We start from the raw sequence: 23,856 nt of genomic DNA on the forward strand, positions 1-23,856 counted from the left end.
AGATGGAGATTGCGGCTGTTCTAAGACTTCTGACTGGGCTGAGATGATCCTTACAATGTTTAACACTACTGTAAAATAATCCAGGTGGAGATATTTTGAGAAAATATGAACTTCAAGCATTCAGGAGGAAGAGGATTATTATTCATTCAAAGGAGAATATGCCGTGTTAATGATGTCTGGTCCAACCATGAGAGACAGACGAAACGCCTCTGAGGACATCAGGAGACATGCAGAGTGGACTCATTATAACGGATGTTATTCCGACATGAAACACTTCCTGGACAGTCCGAGCAGAGACTGAGCGGTCTCTGCTAACTGAGGCCCTGTGGATGGACATTTTGTTCATTCTGCACACGCGTCCATTCACGAGAACCCCTGAAATAAACTAAGAGAGGACAAATATCCCGTCCTCTCTTCTCCGCTGCAGTAAAACCTGTCTTTTTAAGACGTTCTGTCTTTTTCATGCAATGAGCCAACTGCCAAAGGAGGAAGGTTACTCTGAGTGCTTGGAGTTATTATTATTATTATTTATTTTTAGAAATGTGTGTTTGTAAATAAAGATGAGAAAGAAAGATCAGAGATCCGTGGTGGAAATCTGTTGGAATAATCAATAATGCCATTTAGAGTCTCACCTGATGCAGCTTTAAGGTGGCAAGGTTGGTTGTGGACATTTAGACTATCTTAAAGATGCACTGTAACGACTGCATGAAATGAATATGGCTTTTTAGTGGTAAAAACACCTTCAGTGTGTTAGAGTTAATCCTGATTTATTTGTTGATGGAGGATTTATTTTGTGTATTAAGACGCACTGTGATGTTCAGCTGACATCTGTCTGTACTCAGATCCTTGACCCAAGGACAAACACGATCATCTAAATATACTCCATTACATGTAAATGTCCTTCAAAAGCACCAATAGCAGAATACACTTGAAGTACTAAAGTAAGTGCTTGCTGTGCAGAGAGATGAGTGATGACTGCTAAATTATTATATGTCATTAGACCGTTGCTGACGTGCTGATGTGTAAGTAGCACGTCATTGTTGTTGCTGCTCGAGGCCCCTCCAAGGGTCACAGGATAAATCTGAGGGGTCGTGAGATGATTAATGGGAGAGAAAAGATGAAAAAACAAAGCCCCGCTCAACACATTTGTATGAATTTTGTGTTTTTCCTTCATTGGGCCTCAAATGATTATTTAATGAAACCACTTCAGGAGCTTAAAGAAGATTTTTTTTTTCTTTGGTAGAACAACAAACAACTGGACATCTGAAACTTGACATGGGGCCCCAGCTACTTTTGTTAGGGGCCACAAGCCTTCTCCTCAACAATGCGCTGAATTGTATAGTCTATTACATGTCTGGTGTTTTTCAGGGAAAAAACTGAATCTGAAGCAATAAACGGAAAAGACACATCAGTCAGATAAATAAAGAGGAGTAAAAAGTACAATATGCCAGTGCTGTATAAAGTAGCATAAAATGGAAATTCTTGAGTAAAATGCTAAATTATGCAGTAACAGGACAGTACTTCAGTAAATGTTTCCACCACTGAGTTCTGCTATTTGTATTTAGGAGAATACTTGAAATTATTCCTCCACCGCTAACTGTTTAGCAAGTAAACGTAATGGAGGCGCAAACATCCAAAGTCTCTTCTGATCTTTCATTTCGTGCTCTTCGTGCCCACCACAGGCTTTCGCTTGTTTTGTCGACGGAGAGCAGTGAGACATCATTAGAGAGGAATCCCAGGCATATGGCTGGCCTTTGTCGGCTCCCCTCCCCCTCCCTTCCTTCCCTCCTGCCGTCCGCTCCGCAGCAGCAGCAGGACAGAGGTACTTCAGTTTTTGAAGCCGTGGCATGAATGATCTCATCTGAACCTGATCTCCGCTTTCCCTGCCGTCGATCCTATGACCGAGACGGGAATAAAATAACACAAACACGAGGTGAGTGCGGCTGCCCAGCCACCCGTCGATAGCCGTTTGAAGCAGGTACCCGTTTGTTGTTTTTAGGAACTTAACAGCCCAGCCGCGGCGAAAACTCTTGTTTTTGGCAAGAAAGGAGGAAGGACCGCGGAGGATGTGTGGGTGGGCGCTTTCGGCTAATTAGCTTTACGCTTGCTAGCATTCGTTTTTTGGGGGAGTTAAAGGAAATGGCCAAAGAAGGCCAAACGCAGACGAATGCCAGGCGCTTTGTACCCCCGCCGAGACGCCGTTTTTCCGTTTCACCGAGCACCTCAGCCCAGTTAGCTAGCGGCACCTCAGAAGCGGAAAGTCGGACTCGTAGCATAGCTAGCCGGCTAACTGTTAGCTACTAGCGCAAAATGGCCTCATTGTCGCTCTCTGATGCTGAAAAGACAAAGCATGCGGCAGTCACGGCCAGCGGCTCCGGAGCGCTCTCTCCAGCCGCTGGTACGGCTTTAATTCAGCGGCTGATAGTGATTACGTTAGGTTTTTGGTGGGGAAATGGGACAGTTACTGCCGCCGTGTTGTAAGTTTATTTATTCATTTAGGACGGCGTGCTGTGAAAGTGGTGGTTTTCACTGTGCAGTGGGGGATGGGTCATGCTAGGAGCCATTGACGTAAAGCGAGGCTGCATTTTGTTTGGCTTCTGGCTCCTAGCATAACACAACAGCCTCGTTTAGCAGCCAAATTCTGCCTAAATTATGTGTAATATCTCCCGTATTTCTAATTATATTGGCCTAATACTTGTACCTTTAATCTCATACTACCTGCGTTATTTCACTGAGGTGATTTTTTTTTTTCTCACTTGATTTTTCATTTCCTGATTTCTGCCAGACAAGTTCGTGAACATGTGTCAGCATTTTCCTATTAAATATTGTTAAAACCGTGTTTACTGTCCTGTCAAGGACATTGTAGGAGAAGTTTACATGCATGTGAATGTGGTTTGAATGACAGCAAAGTTAATGATTTTTTATTGGATATTAGTTCCAGTTAGATCTCAATCACTACAACAAAGCACCTTTAGCAGACAAAATGTTAGAAAATCAATATATATAATATTAAAAAGTTACGCACCGTAGCGCCATAAGCATGCACAGTGAAGTTTGTAATGTGTAAAAAATGACAGCATGTCAGGCGTTAACTCACTTTCAGGCTGTTTGGTTATTTTTGTGGAAATGTGTTGATTTTTGTGTCATTGTTAGGTGATTTATTAGTTTGTTCAGAAAGGTGTTCAAGCATTTGTGTTCATCTAATTCTAATTGATTAGGAAATGAACAGAAGTATTGGTCAGATTTTGGTAATCAATACATATCCCTGTTAACGGAGCTACAGATCGTGAAAAACGCAGCACACAGTGTTCATTTCACTGTGTTTTGTCTGCTACAGGTGCAAGATCAGATCGATTCAGGTAAAAGATATTTCCAGTCTGATGTGAGTCTGTTTTTTTTGTTGTTTTTTTTTACAGTAAAAAATATATGAAACAAATATTAACTTCAGATTTTTTGGCATCTAATCTCCAAGTAGAATTCTTGCCATTTAACCCCAACATGCTAATTTAAAGGGTATTCAAAAACCACATTTATCAATTCACCTGTGTCCAACAGTGTTCTTTAATCCTCTGTTTAGTGTGCTTTCCCTCAGGTTGTATTTGATTTTTTTACACATGTTGTTGTCTTTCCTTCAGGCAGATAGTCCTCTCTAGTATCTCTTGTTTAACAGGGACCAGCACAAACGCTTTACACGAGAAGACAACACATGTCCATGATTGTGTTCTCACCCTTTGTATTTTAGATCTCCGGGTACCTTCATAAATGACCTTTTTCCTATTCTGTCCACTGTCAGGAAATGTTATTCTGTACGCAAGCGAGGACTGAAAGACCTCCAGGCTCCCAAAGCCGCTGTACATTAGATCCACTTTTTTTATTTTAATTGGTATTAATTATGACTTTTTAAAACATGGTGCTGATTCCAGATTCCATGTGATCAATCAGGTGAAGACGGTAGCTGTAATTTAATCTTTCTTTCTCGTTTTATGTCAGGTATTCATGTGCGTCTAGAGGCGCGGTACTTCCCTCTATTGATGGGTGACGTAAAGGAGGGTTTACAATCAATTCCTAATTAGAAATCACTTCATTTGATTTGATGTTTGATCATATGTTGATTAAATGCAAAATGTTGAATGATGTGGTGTTTTTTGTTGTCCCCGTTTTGGTTGTAAAACACCCCTGAGTGCTGCAATGTGTTAATTGTAAGATGGTATGTATTTTCCACAGATTATATGACCTCAGTTTTGCCTGGCATCGTAAAATGGAAAAAAACAAAAAAAAACCCCTTCTTTGTTGGTAGCTGGTAGAAGTGGGCAGTTTTTGTAAAATTGTTAACAAATCTTTGATTTCTCCTCTGTAAACCCTAATGCTGTGCCTTTACAGTCCAACGTGTATCAGTACTATTCTCACTGTACCCCTGGTTTTACTTTTTGTCATTATTTTGCTTAAAAGATAGAAATTTGGAGCAAGTGGAATCACTCACCCAAATGCCCTGCCCACAGGTTTTCACACAGAGGAGACTCAGCCAGACACTCTATTTTTCTGTCTGATGGAAAATGAGACGCCACGGGCTGCTGTGCAGAGCTCAGTCTCCTATTTACTCGCATCCCGTTTATTCTGGGGAGTCAGAGGGCCTTTAATGCTGGCAGGAGTGTTGTGTTGTTCCTCTAAGACATCTGTGTGCTCCAAACGGTGTGTAATAAGGAAGTTGACTCTGCTTTTCTTCCCCTCCCTCAGTGAAGAGAAAGTGAAAATCTTGCTCTACTAGTTTTTTAAGCGCGTCGTGAGTAGACCTGGAAACCTGATATCACTTGTAAATATTAGTGGGTCATGGTGGTATATTGTACTGTGAATATTGTAAATGCTGTTGTTTTCCTTATTATCACTTTTACTCATTAAAAGCACCTTATTGATTAGGATATTTTCTTGATCACAGGTGGCAGTGGGACAGAATTTAAGTGCACTGATCATGTAACTTGAGTGCTGTTTTTGTTTTCTGACAAAGGTCTCTCTAGTCTGTGCTTACTTTGATGCAGCGTCGGCATTTAGTTGGTAACCATGCTATTTTCGGTGGCTCAGTGGTCTGTTAAAAGTGTGGTTGTTCCGCCCAGCAGGAGTCTTGCCTCAGACTGGCCTAAAATGGGCAGAAATGGTGCTGAACAAAAGCTGCTTGTCGCTCGTACAAAAGTACTTGAAGCGTTGCAGCCGGGACCAAGCTGCATTGCTATTGCCTGTGCCTCTCAACAGGAAAGGTATAGCAAACTTTAAGAAAAAAACTACAACAAACAATTTACTGTTTACTGTAGTTCATAAAGCTGTAGTTTATTGATAAAGTCACAGCTGCTGTTGAGCAGATTGTAGCCCTAGCTCCCTCATGTCCATACACAAGTACCACACCACATAGCCTCATGACATCACACATTTACATAATTAATTACATGGCACTTATCCTTCTCACTATGATCTTAGCTAGAGAGATTCAGTACAGTAGGCATGTTTGTCAGAGTGATAAATGAGTTGATGCTCAGATAAGTGTTTCTGTTGGATGTCTGACTGTGTTTCTGTCTCCTCGCCGTCACCACAGAGAGACAACATGTTCCCGAAGGGCACCAAGCGCAAGTTCTCAGACTCCGGGGAGGAGCCGGTCTCCAGCGGTGACCAGGGCCTGCCGGCAGCCTCATCTGCGGCAGCGGCTCGGACGCTGTCGTCCTCTTACAGCCTGCAGCGGCAGTCGCTGCTCGACATGTCGCTGATCAAACTGCAGCTGTGTCACATGCTGGTGGAGCCGAACCTGTGCCGCTCGGTGCTCATCGCCAACACGGTGCGGCAGATCCAGGAGGAGATGACCCAGGACGGCACCTGGCAGATCATGACCCAGGCCCTGGCAGCCGCGCAGTGTCCCGCCGACCGCCTGGTGGCCACCGAGGTGCTGTGCCGGCAGACGGATGCGGCGGCTCAGGCCGGGCAGAGCCCGAAGCCCTTCTCTGTGGTTGGTTTGGAGGAAGGCTACCACTCCGAGGAGGTGGTGATGGAGGGAGACGTGGAGACAGAGGTCACCATGTCCACTTTGTCGCCCGTCTCCCCCCAGCTGTCCTCTGCCTCTTACCTGGCAGGTCCCTTTGGCATGGGACCCTGCTGGGAGGAGGAAGAGGAAGACGGCGAGTGCGAGGAGGATGAAGAGGAGGACAGTGAGGAGTGTGTGTCGGAGGGAGAGGAGGGAGACCGGGACCACCTGAGCGCAGACTCCAGGACAGGGGAGCAGGTTTTTGGGACTTTTGAGATCAAGCACCCGGCGCCGCCCCCTGACCCTGCGCTCGAGGAACTGTTTTCAGACGTGGACCCGTCCTACTATGACCTTGACACAGTGCTGACGGGCATGCAGAGCGCCCCGAAGATGGGGCCTTACGATCTGCTGGAGAGCCTTTCCTCTCACGGGCCCACGACCCTGAGCTCCAGCTCGAGCTGCCGGTCAGACCTGAACGAACTGGACCACATCATGGAGATCATTGTGGGATCCTGAAACTCAGAACATTCCTTTGGCCTGTACCGATCCCTCAGACTCGTTCCAGACTATGCACAGTACACATGTGCATCTTCTGTTTGTGGTATTGTTACACATGGAGGCTGTTGGAGGTTTTGGGACAAGGTGGGAAATTAACAGCAAGCCAAGTAGATTTTGGGACGGGCTGTTAGAGGCGTAGTTAGTCTGCTCTAAGGCCACTTAGGCAAGTCGGCAGCTGCTGTTGGGACCTTCATTTATTCCAAAAAATAGTAATAATAATAATTGGCAACAAGTGGTGACGGTGAAGTAAATGGGCAACGCAGTTAGTTTCCTACTTTGTCGATGAAACCCAAAACAAGACAATATCTGTGAGAGGGCAAAGATAATTACCTATACCATGATGCATTCTTATTTACGTACTTTCCATGTTTACGTCTGTCATACATTCTGTCATACTAGCTCCTTCCGGTCGTACTCTCTGCCATTTTGTCCATTTCTATTTATTGTTACGTGGACTGAGGAACAACTCATCACACTACATGCATCAGAAACCAGAACAAATTGTAAATCCAAATCTATGAATCAATGCATATTTTCCTAAAGATTTGAGCAATTATGAATGGAATATATGTAAATGTACGTATGTGTATATAGAAATATATTTTTTGCATTATACAGCTGGGGGATTTTGCAAGTATCATTTGATATTATTATTTTTCCCTCCCAAGCGGTTTTTAAGATTTTAATGTAGCCAGACTCGAGACAGCGTCTTCCCATGGTTTGGTATAACACGTTGACTGTAACAGGTGTCAGGGCTGGCATTGTCACTCTTTTTAGGCGCTGTTCTTTCATTTTCTCAAAGCTTTATGCAGGGCAGGGAAATTACTGCCGCCACCAACCAAATGCTGGTTAAGATTTGACTGTTTCTGGTCAGGCTAACGGTGTCCAGCCCTGCTTTACATATAATAATGACAATAATAATAACAGCATTTGGAGAATCCACGGGGTGATAACTGCATCAAGAAGCCATATTTCTTTCTCTCATTTGTTAGTACGACAAATGAAGAGTTCTGTGTGTTAACCCAATCTAATTTATTGTTTTATTTATTGTATTTATTATATCTAGGTACAGACATGCCACATTGACTTCAAATCAACCACGAGGCCCAATGAAATTATATTTATCCAAATTTCGCCCTCTGTTTTGAATGCAGTACCTATTTATTCCTCACATTTTTTTGTTATTATTAGTAATAATAATAACCGGGTTACTATTCAAGTCACTATGCAGCTCTGTCATACGTGTTTCAAAATGATTGTATACGACTCAAATGTCCTTTAATTCCTTTATGCAAACAGTTGCCTTTCTCCTAAAGATGTGGAAAATCAAACGCGTTTTTTCAAAATTGTTCCTTATCGTGATGAAGAGATTAACTCAGGCAAACAAAATGTATTGACGAAAATACAGTATTACGACACGCTTAATACCTTACCACAACACTCCTGAAGGATGTCACTCTGGTCTGAATGGGAGCTAGAACTTCAAAGACTAATTACCGTTGTAAAATGTATGCATTTTTTTACATTAAGGAAAAAACATTGTAGCATCTTTGTAAATATTTTTTATAATAAAAGGTGCAACTATTGATCGTGTGCTGAGTGGATGACTTATTTTAGCTTGTAGCATAAAGTTTCCTTTATTGTGTCCTTTTTTTTTTTTACTGCTTTTAACAGATGTGTATTAATCTTTGGATTTGGGTGAATTTAAAGGACAAGGCTGCTAATGTACAGTATATATTTCTTATTGCCAATATGCCTATCAATATGTTTAGATTTCCCTCTCCTGTCAAAGGCATTCATGTCCATTAATGTTAGCAGGCATGTCCAGAGCTGGTCACCGTAGGTTTGAGGGAATTTTACTCAGACAGGAGTAAATATTACATTTGTTTGGGACTGTTTCAGCTACAGGTTTGATGCCTCTCAAGGATTCCAGTTTCAGGTAAAGCAGTCACTTTAAGGAACATGTGTCCCAGTGCAGAGGTGTGATGTGTAGGATCCAGCTGCTGGATTTGGTCTTTTCGTGGGATTTTTTTCACATTAAGAATATAAATAAAACTAGTTTCTGGTGGCGACTGTGCAGATGCAAGCATGATTGTGCAGCAGCTGAGCTTAAATCTGGCACTGTGTCCTCACCATGCGTCTCCACTTGCGAGCTGCTCAGATCAGGTCAGTCCTGAAGGTTAAACGAGTTGCTCAATGACACTACAGTAACAGCTGAGTCTACTTGTGAGCAGATTTTCATTTGTAATAACATCAAAGTGCTGGAAGTGAATTAGATTTGGCTGCAGTCGGACCTTTGTCCTCACATGCTCTCATGTGATGATGCTGGACCCTGAGATTCAGTTTTAGATATGCAGAGTTATAATGGATTCAGTAGAACAGGACTATTGTCTGTTTGCTGCTCAGGACGTGGCACACAGCCGAACCTACTCACAGTGGAATTAGGGATTTTCTATTAATAATGAATGCTGCTTTTGAGTCCACCAAAGAGATGGTTTTCATATTAAACATGCAGCACTTTAATCAAATTGCCAAAACGTATTTGTTCATAAAATTCTGGCTTGCTCTGTGTGTTGGCCTGCCCGCTCTTGGTTTGCCTATAGTTAAAGATTAATGGCCTCTCGGTGACTCAGCAAAAAGGCAGCCCGAGGAAAAAGCGAGTCATCAGAGAAAGGGACTATTGTGTCTGAAAAGGCAGCGACAGAGAGACAGTAAAGGAGATGCATTAGAAATCCAAAGTTTACAACATGTGATGTTCAGCAGGCATGTTTGTTCGCTGCTCGTGTCTGCAGGGAGTCGCTCTGACCTTCAAAACCATATATCACTGATTGTACTCCACTGTATAATACATGCCTTGTGTGCTGTGTCAGGGCCGCGCCGCCTTTAAAAATGGGAGCGGGTTAGTAAGTGCGAACAGGCCACAGGTCTCATGCTGCCTTCAGGTGCTTCTCATAAACTTGAGATCTGACTGAAGTCAAACCATTTCTCACAAATTCAAGGGATTTGGTTGGACCCCATTTACATAGAGATGAACTACTTTAAAAAAAACTACCATATAACCAACTTACAACCCAAAGTGTCTGTTATTTTACATCCCCTGCATGCATAAAGGTTAGAGTTTACTCACTAGATCCGGTAGGTCATCTGTGTTTTGGATCTTTTGGCATTAATGTGTAATTGAAAGGGCTCAGAGGCACTTCAGCAGCTTGGGTTTGAAGGTGGATTTTAACGGACATGTTGTTGTCTCAAACTGTACTTCAACAAACAATGAATGCCATGACTTGTTGACTTTCTGTTCAAGAGGAGAAGACGCAGAAAGAAGAAGTAGAAATGCAGCTGTGACAGCTTCAGGAGGAAGAGGCTGAAAAACGTGAGTTTCCTTATTTGGTGTTTGCCGTCTTTCCGGTCACTTCCCCTCTTCGCCTCTGAGTCATCTAGCCCTTTAAAATGTGGCGTTCACGTGCTCACTGCAGCTCTCCAGGCCTACTGGATATTTCCAACACTGATCCATTAATATTCATTCAATGAAATTTTACTACATATATTTATTTCGTTGTGTGTTAAATGTTAGAGGACAACAGTGGAAATAAGCTGTCGGCTTTATTGTGGTTTCATCCTCTGTGATTTTTAATATATGTCATGGCTGCAGGGCAGTGTTATATGTGCTTTTAATCATCAAATCAATTAATTAATCCATTCACATACATATATTGTATTTGTCACCCTGTTATATTCAAACTCACATACAACTTTTTAAATCAGTGGGTCTGGAGATTTTGGGCATCTAAAACAGGTTTATAAGGAAATGTAGAAACCCACTATTATTCTATTATTGAAAAGGAACGTGGCGAAAGTTGAAAAGTAAAAGTGTTAAAAATAACAATACGTTGTTAATTTCTTGTCTCTTTATGGTCAAAAGTCACAGAGCTGGTCCTCAAAGGGCTCTTAACTGTACCTGTTAGTTTAAGTACTGTCATCTTTTCTGGGACAAGCCTTGGAAATGAGACATTTTAATTCTGAAAGACTTTTCTATCCTGCATACACAAAATATTTCCCCCTACGGAGAACGAAATCTGACCTGTTACGTGATTGACTCAAACAAAGATGGCAACACAGCAAGTAAGCAACATCAACATCAAGCATAAAAAATCATTTTAGGGAGTTTTCATATCATTAACCACCAGCAGTGGAACATAAAGTACTTTAAGAGCATTTATGAGGGGCTTGTACTTTACACGACTACAGGATTCTATACTGTACTCCTACTACACAGTAGTTCACAATATGTACTTCGCTACATTTATTTGATAACTATAAATACTTCTTACAACATCAGTTAAGACGTTACATATTAAACATATGGCCATTTATGAACGACATGGACGTTTAAATGCTTCTTACATGTTAGCATATTAAGCATCGACAAGGGCCATTTTACTGTACAGTGAGTACTTTTGACACTTTAAGTATATTTTGCTGATACCACCGGAGTTTTTTGAGTGCAGGATTTTAAGTAATGGAGTATTTTTACACTGTTATTATCATTCAAGTAAAGAATGTAAGTGTGTCTTCCTCCATAACATCAGTTTTAGTGTCTGGCGATCGTGTTGATCACTTTCGTCGCTTACGTGTGCGCCGTGTCGTTTCTGATTTTTCCGCGCCTCACCTGAACGCAGCGGCAGCTCGCAGTCGGAACAAACGGCCGCACATTCGCTGCCCCGTGAGTGGCGGAGGCGGAGGCTTGATCAGTGGATGAGCTGACCAATCGCATCCGCTGGTCGGCTCCTGTGCGCGCTTCCCCCTCCTCTGTGCTCCGCCGTTCCGCTGCTCCGCCTCCTCCCCCCGCTGTGGACGGACTCGTCGTTTCTCATATTCCTGCTGTCGAAAGCGGCGAAACGCGGCGACGGAACGGACCGAGCCGAAGACACGACGGATTCAAACAGCTCATGACACTTTCGAAGGGCACGTAAGGTTGTTTTCTAATCTATTTCTGTTATTCGCTTAAAATGTCCTCAAGTTTTCTCCTTTAACTTGGTTTAAACGGAGCTAGTCCCCCCCCCAACCCCCCCGGTTAAGTCCTGGGGCCGGGCAGGGGTTAGGGGTGTTCCTCGGGGGTCCTGAGCAAAATAAGTAGGATGGAGGGAAAAAATAGCCTTATTTTACGACAATAAAGAGAGGAAATTGAATAGGAAGAAGTGCTTTTATCTCACATTTGATGTGTTCAGGTGTTCATGTTTCTGTAAATCAGACGCCTTTAACCTCCTCGGATGGGGGTCGGAGGGTCGAACAGGGTTTCATGTGTACCCGCTTGTTTTTTGGGACTCATCTGAGCTGTAGGTAACGAAGCCATGTCTGTGTGGATGAGTAAAGTCTATCAGCCTGCAGGGGTGTCTACAGTGAGTCACTACAGTCATAATGTTCACTCCAAATGTCTTCAATGGAAGCACTCCAACGTCCTCCCTGCTGTAACTTCCAGTTTGTCCATTTCCGGTGATCAGAAATCGATTCTGGAGCCGATCAGGTGAAAGTGAAGGGGGACCAGCTCCGTGTGCCAGCATGCTGCTGTTACATAAACTGGATGCAGGTTTATTGCATGGCAGCCTGATGAGATCCTCGATGAGCTCCCAAAAATAATCTGCTGCTGTCGACAAACTTGGTTTTCTATCTGCCGACAGAAAGTTTCCATCGGTGACAGATTATAGGCGCTCAAGTGAAAGGATCAATCAATTAATCGATCTACAATCACCAGCCAGTTTGATTATTGGTTCATCGTCCTCTTTGGTTGTTTGGATCCCATTTAAGAGTCCATGTTAAAACCATAATAAAACTTCAGAAGTACTACCTACAAAATACACGTGATTAGAAATACCTGCACGCACACGGTCAGTGAAAATGCTTGTTTGTCGAATGCGTTGAAGTGTAACTGGTCGTCTGCTCTCTGTGAATCCAGGTCGATGTTGGGTCGTGGTGTGAAGCGGAAGTGGAGCTGCTTGGCGGAGCTGGAGATGGAGAGCCTCCCCGCTGCTCCAGAAAAGGAGAAAAATGGGGAGGAAGACTTGGAAGAGGAGGGCGGCTTCCTCGTGGGTCCGTCCAAGTCCGACATGAGCCACCTGCAGCAGCGTCAGCTGGTGCTCGGCCTCTGCCTGGAGAAGCTGCAGCACTACCAGGCCGGGGTGGAGCTCAGCCTGCGGCGCTCCGTGTTGCTCATCAACACGCTCAGGCAGATCCAGGAGGACATGCAGAGCGACGGGGTGGGCGCCTGCACGTCGGAAGTGCTCCTCGACGGCGTCCACGCTGACTCCTGCCTTCTCAGGGACGATGTCAGGGAGGACATGCCGGTTACGTGCCCCGGGTGTGCAGAGGGCGATGGGGACAGCCTGTCTCTGTCTCCGCCGCCGTCCCCAGAATTCCCCTCTCAGGAGGCAAACGGCTCCCCTGACCAGCAGAAGTCACTTCCCGCTGCGACGATCAACGCTTTCAGTGATGCAGTAAACGCCATGGGCTACCTCAGCGACCTCGCCCTGGACGACATCTTCGAGGACATTGACACGTCGATGTACGAGACGTCGGATCTGCCTTCTGCCTGGGCGGCGGGCTCCCTGTGGCCTGTCAGTGTGTCGCTTTGGACGGACGAGGACGTTAAAATGCGTCCTTCAAGCCACGCCTCAGCGGGGAGTCTCCAGTCCTGTCTGATGGACCTGAATGAGCTGGACCACATCATGGAGATTCTGGTAAAGTCCTGATGTCCAAGACAAACTCTGAACATTTACTGCACTTGGTTGATCATGAATCCGGCGTCGGATCAGCAGCTGGAGCTCAAAGCGGAGATGGGGAACAAGGACTGAGTTGAGGGTCGCTGGACTCTAACGTGACCTTTTGGACTTTTAAGGCTCCATCAGAATAAAACACTAAGTCTTCTGCACGCAACTCATTTATAAGGAACCATCCAACATCCTGAGTTATGTGCATGAGCTCGTGCCTCAAATTAGACATGAAATATTTATTTAAGCAGAAGAAAATTGTGATGAGGAAACACAAAAGGAACATCCACTCTTAAACACTTTCATACTGTTTTTGGTCATTATAACTCAGGTGGATAACGGGTCAAGCGCGCTCTCAGCGATGTCAAGGCACATAGAGATATTTGTAGACGTCCCAGTGGAAAAATAATCAGTTTGAACCTACAGAGAGACCAGTTTCTGCACCCAGCAGAGCAGGAAACAGATCGGATAGCTCTGCAGTTTCAGGGCGAGTTGTGTTTTGAGCTGTGGGTGAATAATCTGTAGTAAAAGTAGACGAGGCATGTTGGTGCGTGTCACAACAGACAGGATTAGACGACACAAATTAATGCCGTGTAACAGCGTGAGAGTATCTAAGGTGGATTTTCCTTCATTTGGTGAAACACTCATCACGGATGGAACCTTAAATTTCAGATCTCACAGCGTTTTTGCCTCCTTTCTCTCCTGTTTTAGTGAGTTTTAGCAGCAGCAGAGAGGACCCGGTGGACACGAAGAAGGAACCCGAGCTGCCGTTAGATCAGACTTGGGTTGATTATTAATTGAAATCCCTTCAATTACTTAGGAGGTTGTGCTTCAGCCAGCCAGGAGGGCAAAGGCCTGGGATGCCTTTCAGCGCTCGGACTGAATGCTTTTTATCGTCCAGGCAGGATCTTTAAATGAGAAACCCGACATCAGCCAGACGTCTTTGTGGCTGATGGTCGAGGGTGGACGCTCTTTATATTTATTTGGCTTGTGAGAAGAGGAACGTGGCCACTGAATTCGGGGATTTACCAGCCAAAGACGTTAGCTTCCAGCCCCTGGAGACGAACGCCATGTCCACGCCGCAGCGTGAAGAATGGATGACATCTGGTTGGGAGAGGGTAAAAGGTTTAACTTTTTGAACGCCTTTATCTAACATTATTCTTATTTATGAATGAAAAATCAACCACAAACTGCAGCAGATATTATCTGTTCTTTGTATGTAAAGTCTATTGTTTTGGTGTGAGTGTAACTTATAATTCAGATTCTTGATGACCTTGGACTGTCCGTCTCCTGGCCGCCATGTCCACTGCTTTGCCGTCACTCTTGGACAAACTCAGAGCCTGTGTAAGAAATATTCTCATCCTTTGACCATAAGGTTGACGTAAACAGTTTTCCTTCTCGGCAGCTTGTATTTACGGTAAATGCGACGTGTCATGAACGCAGCATAAGACGTGTATTTTAAATAGTGATTTTAATCCCGGTCTGGTTCTGACTGAGGAGCCGATCGCCTCAAGTCAACAATCAGGACTCTGCCATGTCTCAGAATTGTAAATGACAACAGAAGCCTATGTATTTTTATGGCCATGATGGTATGAATTTCTATTGCGATGTTGGGAGTTTTTTTAAGCAGTTTTGTATGTTTGTACCTGAAGCTCGATCACCTGTCCTGTAGAGGAGAGGCAGCGAGTGAAGGGCTGCGATGAAGCAGATGTTCGACCTTCACTCTCTGTGGTTTATTCCCGTTCTACCTCCTGATGTCTGTTTGTCGTTGGTTTACCTGGACACTCCTGTTTTACGCCGTGAGCCATGGACCGTCGGTCCCTGATAGAAATCGTTAGCATGTTTTATTTCATACTTTTAACTCAACTGAAAATCCGTTTCCTGTCAGACCAAAGTAATCCGTCCTCATCTGCATCTCCATGTGGAAAACGTGCCTTACTACTGAACCCAGTTTTTATCCGTGTTGACGGTTTTGTGGTTGTCTGAGCTTGAGCCTCATTGATAAAAACCTAAGAACCGTGGCGAGGTGTTATGTAAAGCGCTGAAAGCCAGAGCCGCCATCGTTCCTTCCTTCTTCTTGGCCTTTTTCTGTGCTCAGTGAACACTAGTGGCATATGAGCTTAATGTATCCTGACAGGCTGACAGTGAACTCGCTGAGGGAGGAGGTGGTAGCGAGGGCCAGGAGGGAAAAATAAGAGGAGGACATGGAGGAGGAGGAGGAGGAGGAGGGGTGGGAGGAAGCAGCTTGCGTCACTCGTTCAGTAGGAGGGGTTTAGAGCTTGTTTTGCCCGGACTCAGAGGACAGACCAATCACGTGAGATGTACGAGGAGCAAGGCTGATGTGGAGCGAGCAAACCGCTGCTCCAACAACAACAACTTGTTTTTGCTCCCGATGGCTCGGCGCAGACATGCAGTGTGAATCTGTCGGTTTCAGCATGTGAAATAAACCCACTGTCTTTTTTTTTTCTTTGTTCATTTCTATAATCTGACAGGAGTGAGTAGAGGAGGCAGGAAGCTGCAGTGTTATTTATAATTGTATGAAAGTACAGAGTGTCAGTCGGGTCTGTAAAGCACAAGCTGTATGTCGTTGATGCTGATTATGACATAAATGTACCTGAAGGATGACTTTGTTAGGTGATAAGATGATAATTAATAATGTATTGTATTTTTTGTGGAATATTTTATAGATTTTATTCAATAATACAGTAAAAATACCCTAACTGCTGAGTGTGTGTGTGTCTTCATTCCTCTCACAGGCTTCATTACGCAACATCTTACAGGCCTGTGTGCTGACGAAAACATGACATCCACATTATAAAAAAGTGATCGTGAACCAAGTTATTACTACCAGCCTCTGAGAAAACGTGCCTTGCTGCACGCCAGCCATGCATACACAATGAGGTATTAGTCAATACAATACTGACTGGCTGCATGTGGTTTTTAGCACCTGTGGACTTTTTTACCCTGAGTGTGGCCTTCCAGGCAAACCTTTTGCTCTGACCATAATCCTGCTTTCCTCATGGTGGTGGCTCAAAACAAATGTGGAAACATCTCCCACCGGCTTCACTGAAATGAGGAGCTTTTTAGTCGCGGTGCACAGCCTGAAAAGCCCAGCTCAGGGCAAAATGTGCCCTGTTTTCCACATGGCAGCAGAGTCAAATGGAAGCAAAGACTGCCCTCTGGTGGGCATTCAGGTGAAAAGCAGATGTGTGCTGATGTGAGAGTATGACACTGCAAATTAAAACAGCATGTTCAGTGGTGTTAGCTGATGCTGTCATCTGTTTTTTGCAGCCTCATCATAAAAAAAGTTCCTTGCACTAACTTCATGCTCCTCAGTAAAGTCATTTCTTACAGTGGGGTAACGAGGCCCCCGCCTGACTTTCCAGTCATGGAAAGTATTGGTTGACAAGCATCCTCTCATGTATGGATCTGTCGGATCTGTGCACTGACATGAACGGGCCTCACTAATGTGAGCAGACTCTGGGCGTCCAGAGGTAAAGATGTCGACCTTGTTGATGTTCCCAACCCCCCCGATGATGGAAAGGACTTAAGGGAAGTTGAGACACATCCACAGTACGACAGCGCAGTACTAAGCATCCTTAGTTAGCTCCTATGTCTGTCAGCTCTACTTAAACAAAAAGCTGCCCACATGGGATTAAATCTACTTAAAAAAGGCACCGTGGAGTCTAAACTGTGTCTGCAGATAAACTGCCACATGAGAGCAGAAACAAAACAGATATCAAGCACAGCGTTCAGGGCACGAAGCTGAAGCTCATCTGCAGCCCCTCTCCCCGAATATCAAACTCAAGCAGCTCAACAAACCCATAAAACATGACATCAACCTGTGTTTTGCGGCGTACAGTAAACTGCTGCCTTACCGCAGTGTGATTTTTCACTGCGCCTCATTCTGCTTTCAGCACATTAGTGGGTCAGATTTCACTCCAGAGAGTAAGACAGAAGCAGAGGTTCAGCAGAGGTCGATGGTGAGAGCGCTCCTGTGCTGGAATTCAGGGAGTGGTCACGCATGAGGAGGAGCAACACGTGCGACTACTGCACACAAGCACCGCCAACGCTACCGTCAAACACGTGAAGACAGCGTATTCAGACACTCCGTCTATCTATCTATCTATCTATCTATCTATCTATCTATCTATCTATCTATCTATCTATCTATCTATCTATCTATCTATCTGTGCATCTGCCTGTCTCTGTCTGTCTGTCTGTCTGTCTGTCTGTCTGTCTGTCTGTGGCTCTGGTGAGGCTGCACATCGGTGTGCTGTGGATGTACGAATGTCTGCTGGGTTTCGTGTTTCTCTGCAGGCAGACATCAGTCTGCTGCGGTGGGGTAACGCTGGGCTTTGGCTCGTCCATCAGGCTGACTCAGCACTCGCTCACAGAACAAACAACCTCTGCTGCTGCTGCAAAACAATGGCGTGGAGCGGCTGGACCGACGGATGCAGCAGCACTTAGCGAGCTGTTAAAGTCAAAGCTTCACATGTCTTTGAGTCCGTCTTAAAACGGTGGACATAATCATTCCTCCTCTCCGTAAAGGCCGTTTACATGCAGGAAATCTGAGTTTGTTTCGTGTCAAACAGCCTCAGTTGTTTCCGGATATCTTCCAAACATAACGAGGAGAACGTGAAGAACAGACTCACATTTGTTTCACTGGCTTTTTTCATTACTGCTCACAATCATGTGTCATAACTTATTAGTCACATGGTTTCCTGTTCGGGCTGCGACAAGTCTGACGTCTCCAAATCGCTTGTTTTTCCAATTAACAGCCCAAACACCCCAAATTATCGATGTATTATCACATTTAAGTCGAAGACGAACAGCAAATCGTCAACATTAAGAAGCTGGAATCGGGGACTTGTTGGTATTTTTGCTCTAAAAATGACAGAAACAGTTAACCAATTAACTTCATGTCGATCGATTGATCAATGAATTGACTTTATTCTCTTCTGTGTCTCCTTTTTACATTCCTGCTGCTTCCTGTAAGACCCTGATGTCCCTCCAGGGGATTCATAAACTCTCATCTGTGTTTGACTGCTGACTGAAGCCTGCTCTGCTCACTGAGACATGTTTCAAAAGTAATAGATTACTAAAGCGACCCCTGTAACTATCAGCTGATCACACCTGATCAGGGATCAGTGTGAGAATGAACCGTGTCTCCGTGTGTGACACAGAATAAAAAATGAATTCCTGAACTTTGACCTCTCTCCCGATGAGGTCAGATGTGGGAACGACCTCGACCCCGAGGGACAAACTCCTTTTTGTCTGATTATCTGCGAGGGATTCACGGGTCCTCCAGACACCGTGGAGATGGAGTACGGGTCCGAGCCGTGACCTGAACGCCGCGCCCATGCGGAAACGGATTTGAAGTGGCATCTTCCGACGAATAGGCTCCCATTCATTTTTCACAGGGAAACAAATTATCTGCTGGTATGTTGTTTTTCTCACTGTAAGACAGACGCAGTACAGGCTGCGGTAATCTGCAGCGCCCGGGAATGTCGTGACCCCGGACCATGTGGACGCGCTAACTGAGGGGGGACGTCAGGGGAAGCTGGTGACCGGGTCGTTTCCAACAGCCGGCGCCAAAACTTCTTTAACATCCTCTCAGAGCACAGTGAATATCAGTTCTTCATCCTTTGGACTGAAAGTACACTGAACTATGAGGTACTTTGAGCGACATTACACTACACTTCAGAGAAATACTGCACTTTTTACTCCACAGCTCTGTCGGTCACTTTACAGACGAGGACTCTACAAACTAAATGACTAATTTTTCCCTAAAATGAGCTTTAATTTTACGAGCTACACCTGAAATGCTGTGTGTAGATCTACAGTAACATCCAGTACCACACTCACAGGGCTCATTCTGCTGCAGTACTTTTACTTTTCATGCTTCAAGTACATTTTCCTGCTAATGCTCACATATTTTTACTTGATTAAAACTTTGAATGAAGGACGTTTACTTGCAATTCAGTAATTTTACCTTCAGTTATTGTTACTTTTTCTTGAGTATAAGCACTGAAAACCTTCAGTTATTGTTACTTTGTACTCAGTAACAATTGCTGAAGCTATTGTTACTTTTTCTTGAGTATAAGCACTGAAATCCTTTTCTAACACTGATGTGAAGTACAAGTGAGTATAAATCACACAAAGTGTAAACTACTACAAATCCTGATTAATATCATGTTGTTTGGTGAAAACAGTCTCCATCATGCTTCCAAAACACTTCAGGAGCTGAGTTCAATAAACAGCTCTGATAAGTTTAAGACTTTTTTCATTATTGATTAATCTGTCATTTACTTTTTCAAGTACTAATCGAATCACTGCTTGTTTCGTCCGACCAAGAGTCCAAGAGATCAAGAGATTCACTTCAATTAGAGAAAAGCAGGAAATATTCTATTAAATAGTATTTAATTTTCTGTCATCATCTAATCAATCATTAATCAATGATACATTGTTTCAGCTCAGTTTAGATTTTTCATTTCACTTCGTTGTGAAACGTTAATCAGCCTGAAGTTCGTCAGATTTCTCCAACGTGAAACATGACTTGTATGGTTTCCACACGACGACACTGCTGATGATTTTAACAATAACGATAACGATGACGATGATGATGATGATGATGATGATGATGCGTGGAAACATACTCAAGTTCTCAAACAAAGGTGGCACTGTCTCGTACGCTGCACTGTCTGCCCCGCTCGATCTAATTTTCTCCCAATTAATCATAAATGAGGGTAATTAAAGGCAGAGGAGAAGCTATTAGTCACGTCTGCCTCTGGTTGCATGTAGATCAGACACATGCAGCAGAGGCAGATGTGCTCCCACCAACATGCACTGATGGCCATCATGTGGTGACCACATGACGGAGGAGCAGAGCTTCGAGCCGTATGCTTTAATTACGTCCATTACAGACTTTAGTCAGACCTTTAAGTTAATAATGTCACTTCACAGATCGTGTTTGTCTTTGGATTAAATTCAGTTTCATCAACAGTAAAGTTTCATCTTATTTCAGTTTCGTCCCTATAGTCTGTGCAGCTGTTCACCATCTCAGTTTAAGTTTTTAATTCGCACCAATACGTTTTCTCTCTGGACAGAAGAGGTGAGAAGACTGATCGACCGACCGAGTGGATGGCAGACTTGAATTGACTCCGGCTGTTTGAAAGCATTTCTGTGTAAATGCTGATCTAAAATCAGATATCAGCGAACATCAAAAAGGCTCACTGTGGTCTTTGTACAAATCACAGCATCAGCCAATCAGCTGGAGAACGAAAGTGGATAACGGAGTAAATCCGAGTCGTTTGAAGTTTCAAGATTTTCTCCAGAATTTTCCGGTTATTGAAAATGAAATCTATTTAAATAGATTTCATTTTCAATAACCGGCTGCACCGATTCCCCCGCTCTCTGTGAGCAGAACTCAGTTTGAGCATTTCTGGAAAGCTCTTGTGTTATGAGGAGATTAAAACTGTTCAGGGAATCATCTAAAGTCCAGAGCGAGTACATAACATGTGAAGGAAAGGCTCCACTCATCACTCAGCATCGGGTTTGGAAACAGTCTGTAAGTCTGTACACGAGAAGCTCTGATGCAACACGAGCATCAAGCCTTATCCTCTGGATACCAAACAGACTGTCGTAATCTGCGTCACCGCTGACAGAAGACTGAATAATGAAGACGGGGCTCGAACCTCAACTATGAAAACATTTCTAGGTATTTTATTCATGGAGGGGGGAAACCCTTTGAGGGTTTTTTGCCCCAGAGACGCCCAGTTTCACAACCACACCCGTCCACGCTGCTTTGCTCAACAACAACTGAAACAACGGCTGCTGACAAGCAGAGCAACTGAGGCAGCAGCAGGGATTTGAACCAGCAACCTTCCAGTCAACCTCTCATACATGACAAACACTGACAGCTGAGAAAATATGCAGTCAGCACAGGTTTTTAGACCAAATATGAGCCATGATTCAAATATGGGCGTCAATCTAATCCTGTCATGACTGATTTCTCACTGTCCACCTTCTGATCATGTTCTACTCTCAATCCATCTGTGGTGCAACAATACGAGGAGTCCACGAGATAAACTGTTCGACAGAGTGAATAATAAACCCATCGACCATAAATAAATGCATTTCAAATGCAGTAGAGTCAAAGCATGTCTGCAGCATTTCCAACATGCCTGTTCTGTTCATCGTTTCATGTGCGTGGAGAACGAAATCACGCTGACTGCATGAGGACGAAATTCATTTCCAACGCTGCCGAGCGGAAAGCATGACGCTGATCAATGCAAACAGCTGAATCCCTCTTACACAACCAGCCGCTTCTGTCATTTCAGCGATGAACTCACACCACACAAGAAACCTCAGAGTACGACCACAATCAACACATCTGTGTTAGCGATGATGCCCAGGCGCGCCGTAAACAAATACCTGCTGCACCATGAAAGATGGAGACCTTTGGTACAGTATTTCACACTGCTGCTTTCCCATAAAACCAGTTGCAAAGAGAAACTTTTTTTCCTGTCACAGCTCCACTGTCAACTAATCTAAACGGACCCCAAGATGACCTAATCAACGCTGTATTGATCATTGACTCTGACTGCTTTACAGATGAGGCTCTGCAGATGGAGGGTCCATTGAATCCTCCAAAATTCAAGAAGTAAAATGTCCTTTTGTTGCATCTGTTGTATAACGCTGCTCATTTGTGTCGGTCAAAGTTTAAATATTAGCAAACAAGACAAAGAGTCTGTAGCCACGTCAGCATCTCTGTGAAGCTTCACTTTGGCACATCAGCGCTAACATTCACAATATTAACATGCTTTGTTTAGCATGTTCACCTTATTAGATAGAATGTTAGCATGCTAACATTTGCTAACTGCCACTAACCACAAGTTTTGGAGACATGTGACCACCAGGCTGACATCTCGCTCCCTAAAAGAAGACGAGCAAGATGGCTTTCAACTTCCAAACTTATGTTTTGTGATAAAACGTTAGCAGGCTGCTGAGTAGCCAGAATTAAAGTGCACAAGCATGCAGACTGCCTTGAGGTCCAGCCTCAGTGGACCTGTATATCTGCGCTCTCCGCTAATGAACATGAAGTGCTTGAATTTCTCAGAATAAACATGAGCGTGACTCCAGCGGATCCTTCACGGCCTCGTCCACGCTCATTCCAGCAGAACAGCATGTGGAAAGTGTCTGCATGCCTGTTTCTATGTGTGCATGTGAACTCTAAGGCTGCGTGGCCATGTGACGCTGGCTCGCGTCCATCATGTCCTTTTCTCAGCGCGCTGTGTGGGACTGAGCGCTCGTCGTCTGGGAAATGGAAGAGCTGAACACCTTTCTCGACATTTTTACGGCAGGTTGACTGCAACAAATCCATCAGCACTGCTTCAACACAAGCTGCTGTTCGGTTGTTACGACACAAACAGGAAATGCTCACACTGCTTTCTACTTTACGATGCTGAAGTCAGCTTGATGCTGGTGCAGCGCAGAACAGCACTTTAAACTCGACGTGTACATAAACAGCTGTTTGCTAAGGAGCTCCTGTATTTCCATACAGGCAGAAATCATGAACCTTCAAATGTCTATGAGGTTAAAGAGTCACACCTGTACTGGTGGATCATTGGATGAGGATGTAAATACTGACTAAAGTTAAGTGAAATGCAAACAGGATGCATCTAATCAATGAGCCCGAGTTCAATGTCACAGATATTTCTGCACATGCCGGGCAGCACAGAGGAGAGCTGCTCTAGATATTTAAGGACGCTAAGGGAACCTTCATTATACTTTCATATTTGGTGTTTTTGCGTGGTGCACAGCTGGTGCGTTTTCTGCTCGTGATTGCTCCGTTCACCACTAATAAAGATCTGATCGTTAAGAGGAACACCATCAGTCTGTCTGCGGGGACGTAAGGATGAAACAAGGTCCCTTCATAATCGGTTAAGGCACTCAAAGCTCCGACTTTCACGGCTGTGAGGACGGTTTCATGTGATGGAAAGACCTAGATAACATTCCTGGAAAATGCTGTGAGGGACACAGTGTGACAGTCTGTGACTTCCTCTGCAGCCGCGCTTCAGCCTTCATGCAACATCTCCTTCAGTAGAAGAACTACTGATCAGCGTCTGCTGGACAGTTATGAGAAGCTCGTATGTTAGCTTTCTCCAAACAAACAGGAAGGACACTGAGACACGTCACCTGAGAACAAACCAAAAACAAGAGAACAGCATGATCTGCCTTTTCTGTCTCTGCCTCTGATGTCCACACTGCTCTGACTCATGTCTTTTTGTCACCTAATCCTCTCATTCGTGCTTTTCGATAAACCCGTCAAAAATCTAAATCACCTGATGAGAAAATGAACAAAAAGCCTGCATGTGGTGGCCCGCCGTCTCGTTGTTCCTTTTTCTCTGAAGCCAGAAACTGATTTAGGTTTGGAAATGTTTTCTGAACGTGTGCCAGAGCTAAACGCTGTGTCATTTTGTCTGCTCATAGCCAAGACGAGGAAAAAAAGGAAAAGATGTAAAGACATGATCT

The 23,856-nt window shown here is 44.2% G+C and overlaps 2 protein-coding genes across 5 annotated transcripts; both read left to right on the forward strand.

Moving 5' to 3' along the window:
- The first annotated feature begins 1,713 nt into the window (after nt 1-1,713).
- cdca4 (cell division cycle associated 4) lies at nt 1,714-8,145 on the forward strand. 3 transcript variants are annotated; one of them, XM_070979028.1, is made up of 3 exons: nt 1,827-1,933; nt 5,112-5,249; nt 5,582-8,145. In XM_070979028.1, exon 3 carries the CDS (start codon nt 5,591-5,593, stop codon nt 6,515-6,517), a length of 927 nt encoding a protein of 308 aa, XP_070835129.1. In that variant the 5' UTR covers nt 1,827-1,933; nt 5,112-5,249; nt 5,582-5,590; the 3' UTR covers nt 6,518-8,145. The 3 variants fall into 3 exon arrangements, with proteins under 3 accessions (XP_070835128.1, XP_070835129.1, XP_070835127.1); XM_070979027.1 differs by lacking the exon at nt 5,112-5,249 and having other exon boundaries at nt 1,714-1,933; XM_070979026.1 differs by having other exon boundaries at nt 1,830-5,249.
- A 3,262-nt stretch (nt 8,146-11,407) lies between these two features.
- On the forward strand, nt 11,408-16,045 carry LOC139341931 (cell division cycle-associated protein 4). Of its 2 annotated transcripts, none has more exons than XM_070978666.1 (2): nt 11,408-11,525; nt 12,510-16,045. In XM_070978666.1, the coding sequence occupies exons 1-2, from the start codon at nt 11,506-11,508 to the stop codon at nt 13,300-13,302; spliced, it is 813 nt and encodes a 270-aa protein (XP_070834767.1). In that variant the 5' UTR covers nt 11,408-11,505; the 3' UTR covers nt 13,303-16,045. The 2 variants fall into 2 exon arrangements, with proteins under 2 accessions (XP_070834767.1, XP_070834768.1); XM_070978667.1 differs by having other exon boundaries at nt 11,408-11,530; nt 12,510-16,044.
- Nucleotides 16,046-23,856: the final 7,811 nt, after the last annotated feature.

This window comes from Chaetodon trifascialis, chromosome 14, assembly GCF_039877785.1.
Source record: "Chaetodon trifascialis isolate fChaTrf1 chromosome 14, fChaTrf1.hap1, whole genome shotgun sequence".
NCBI lineage: Eukaryota > Metazoa > Chordata > Actinopteri > Chaetodontiformes > Chaetodontidae > Chaetodon > Chaetodon trifascialis.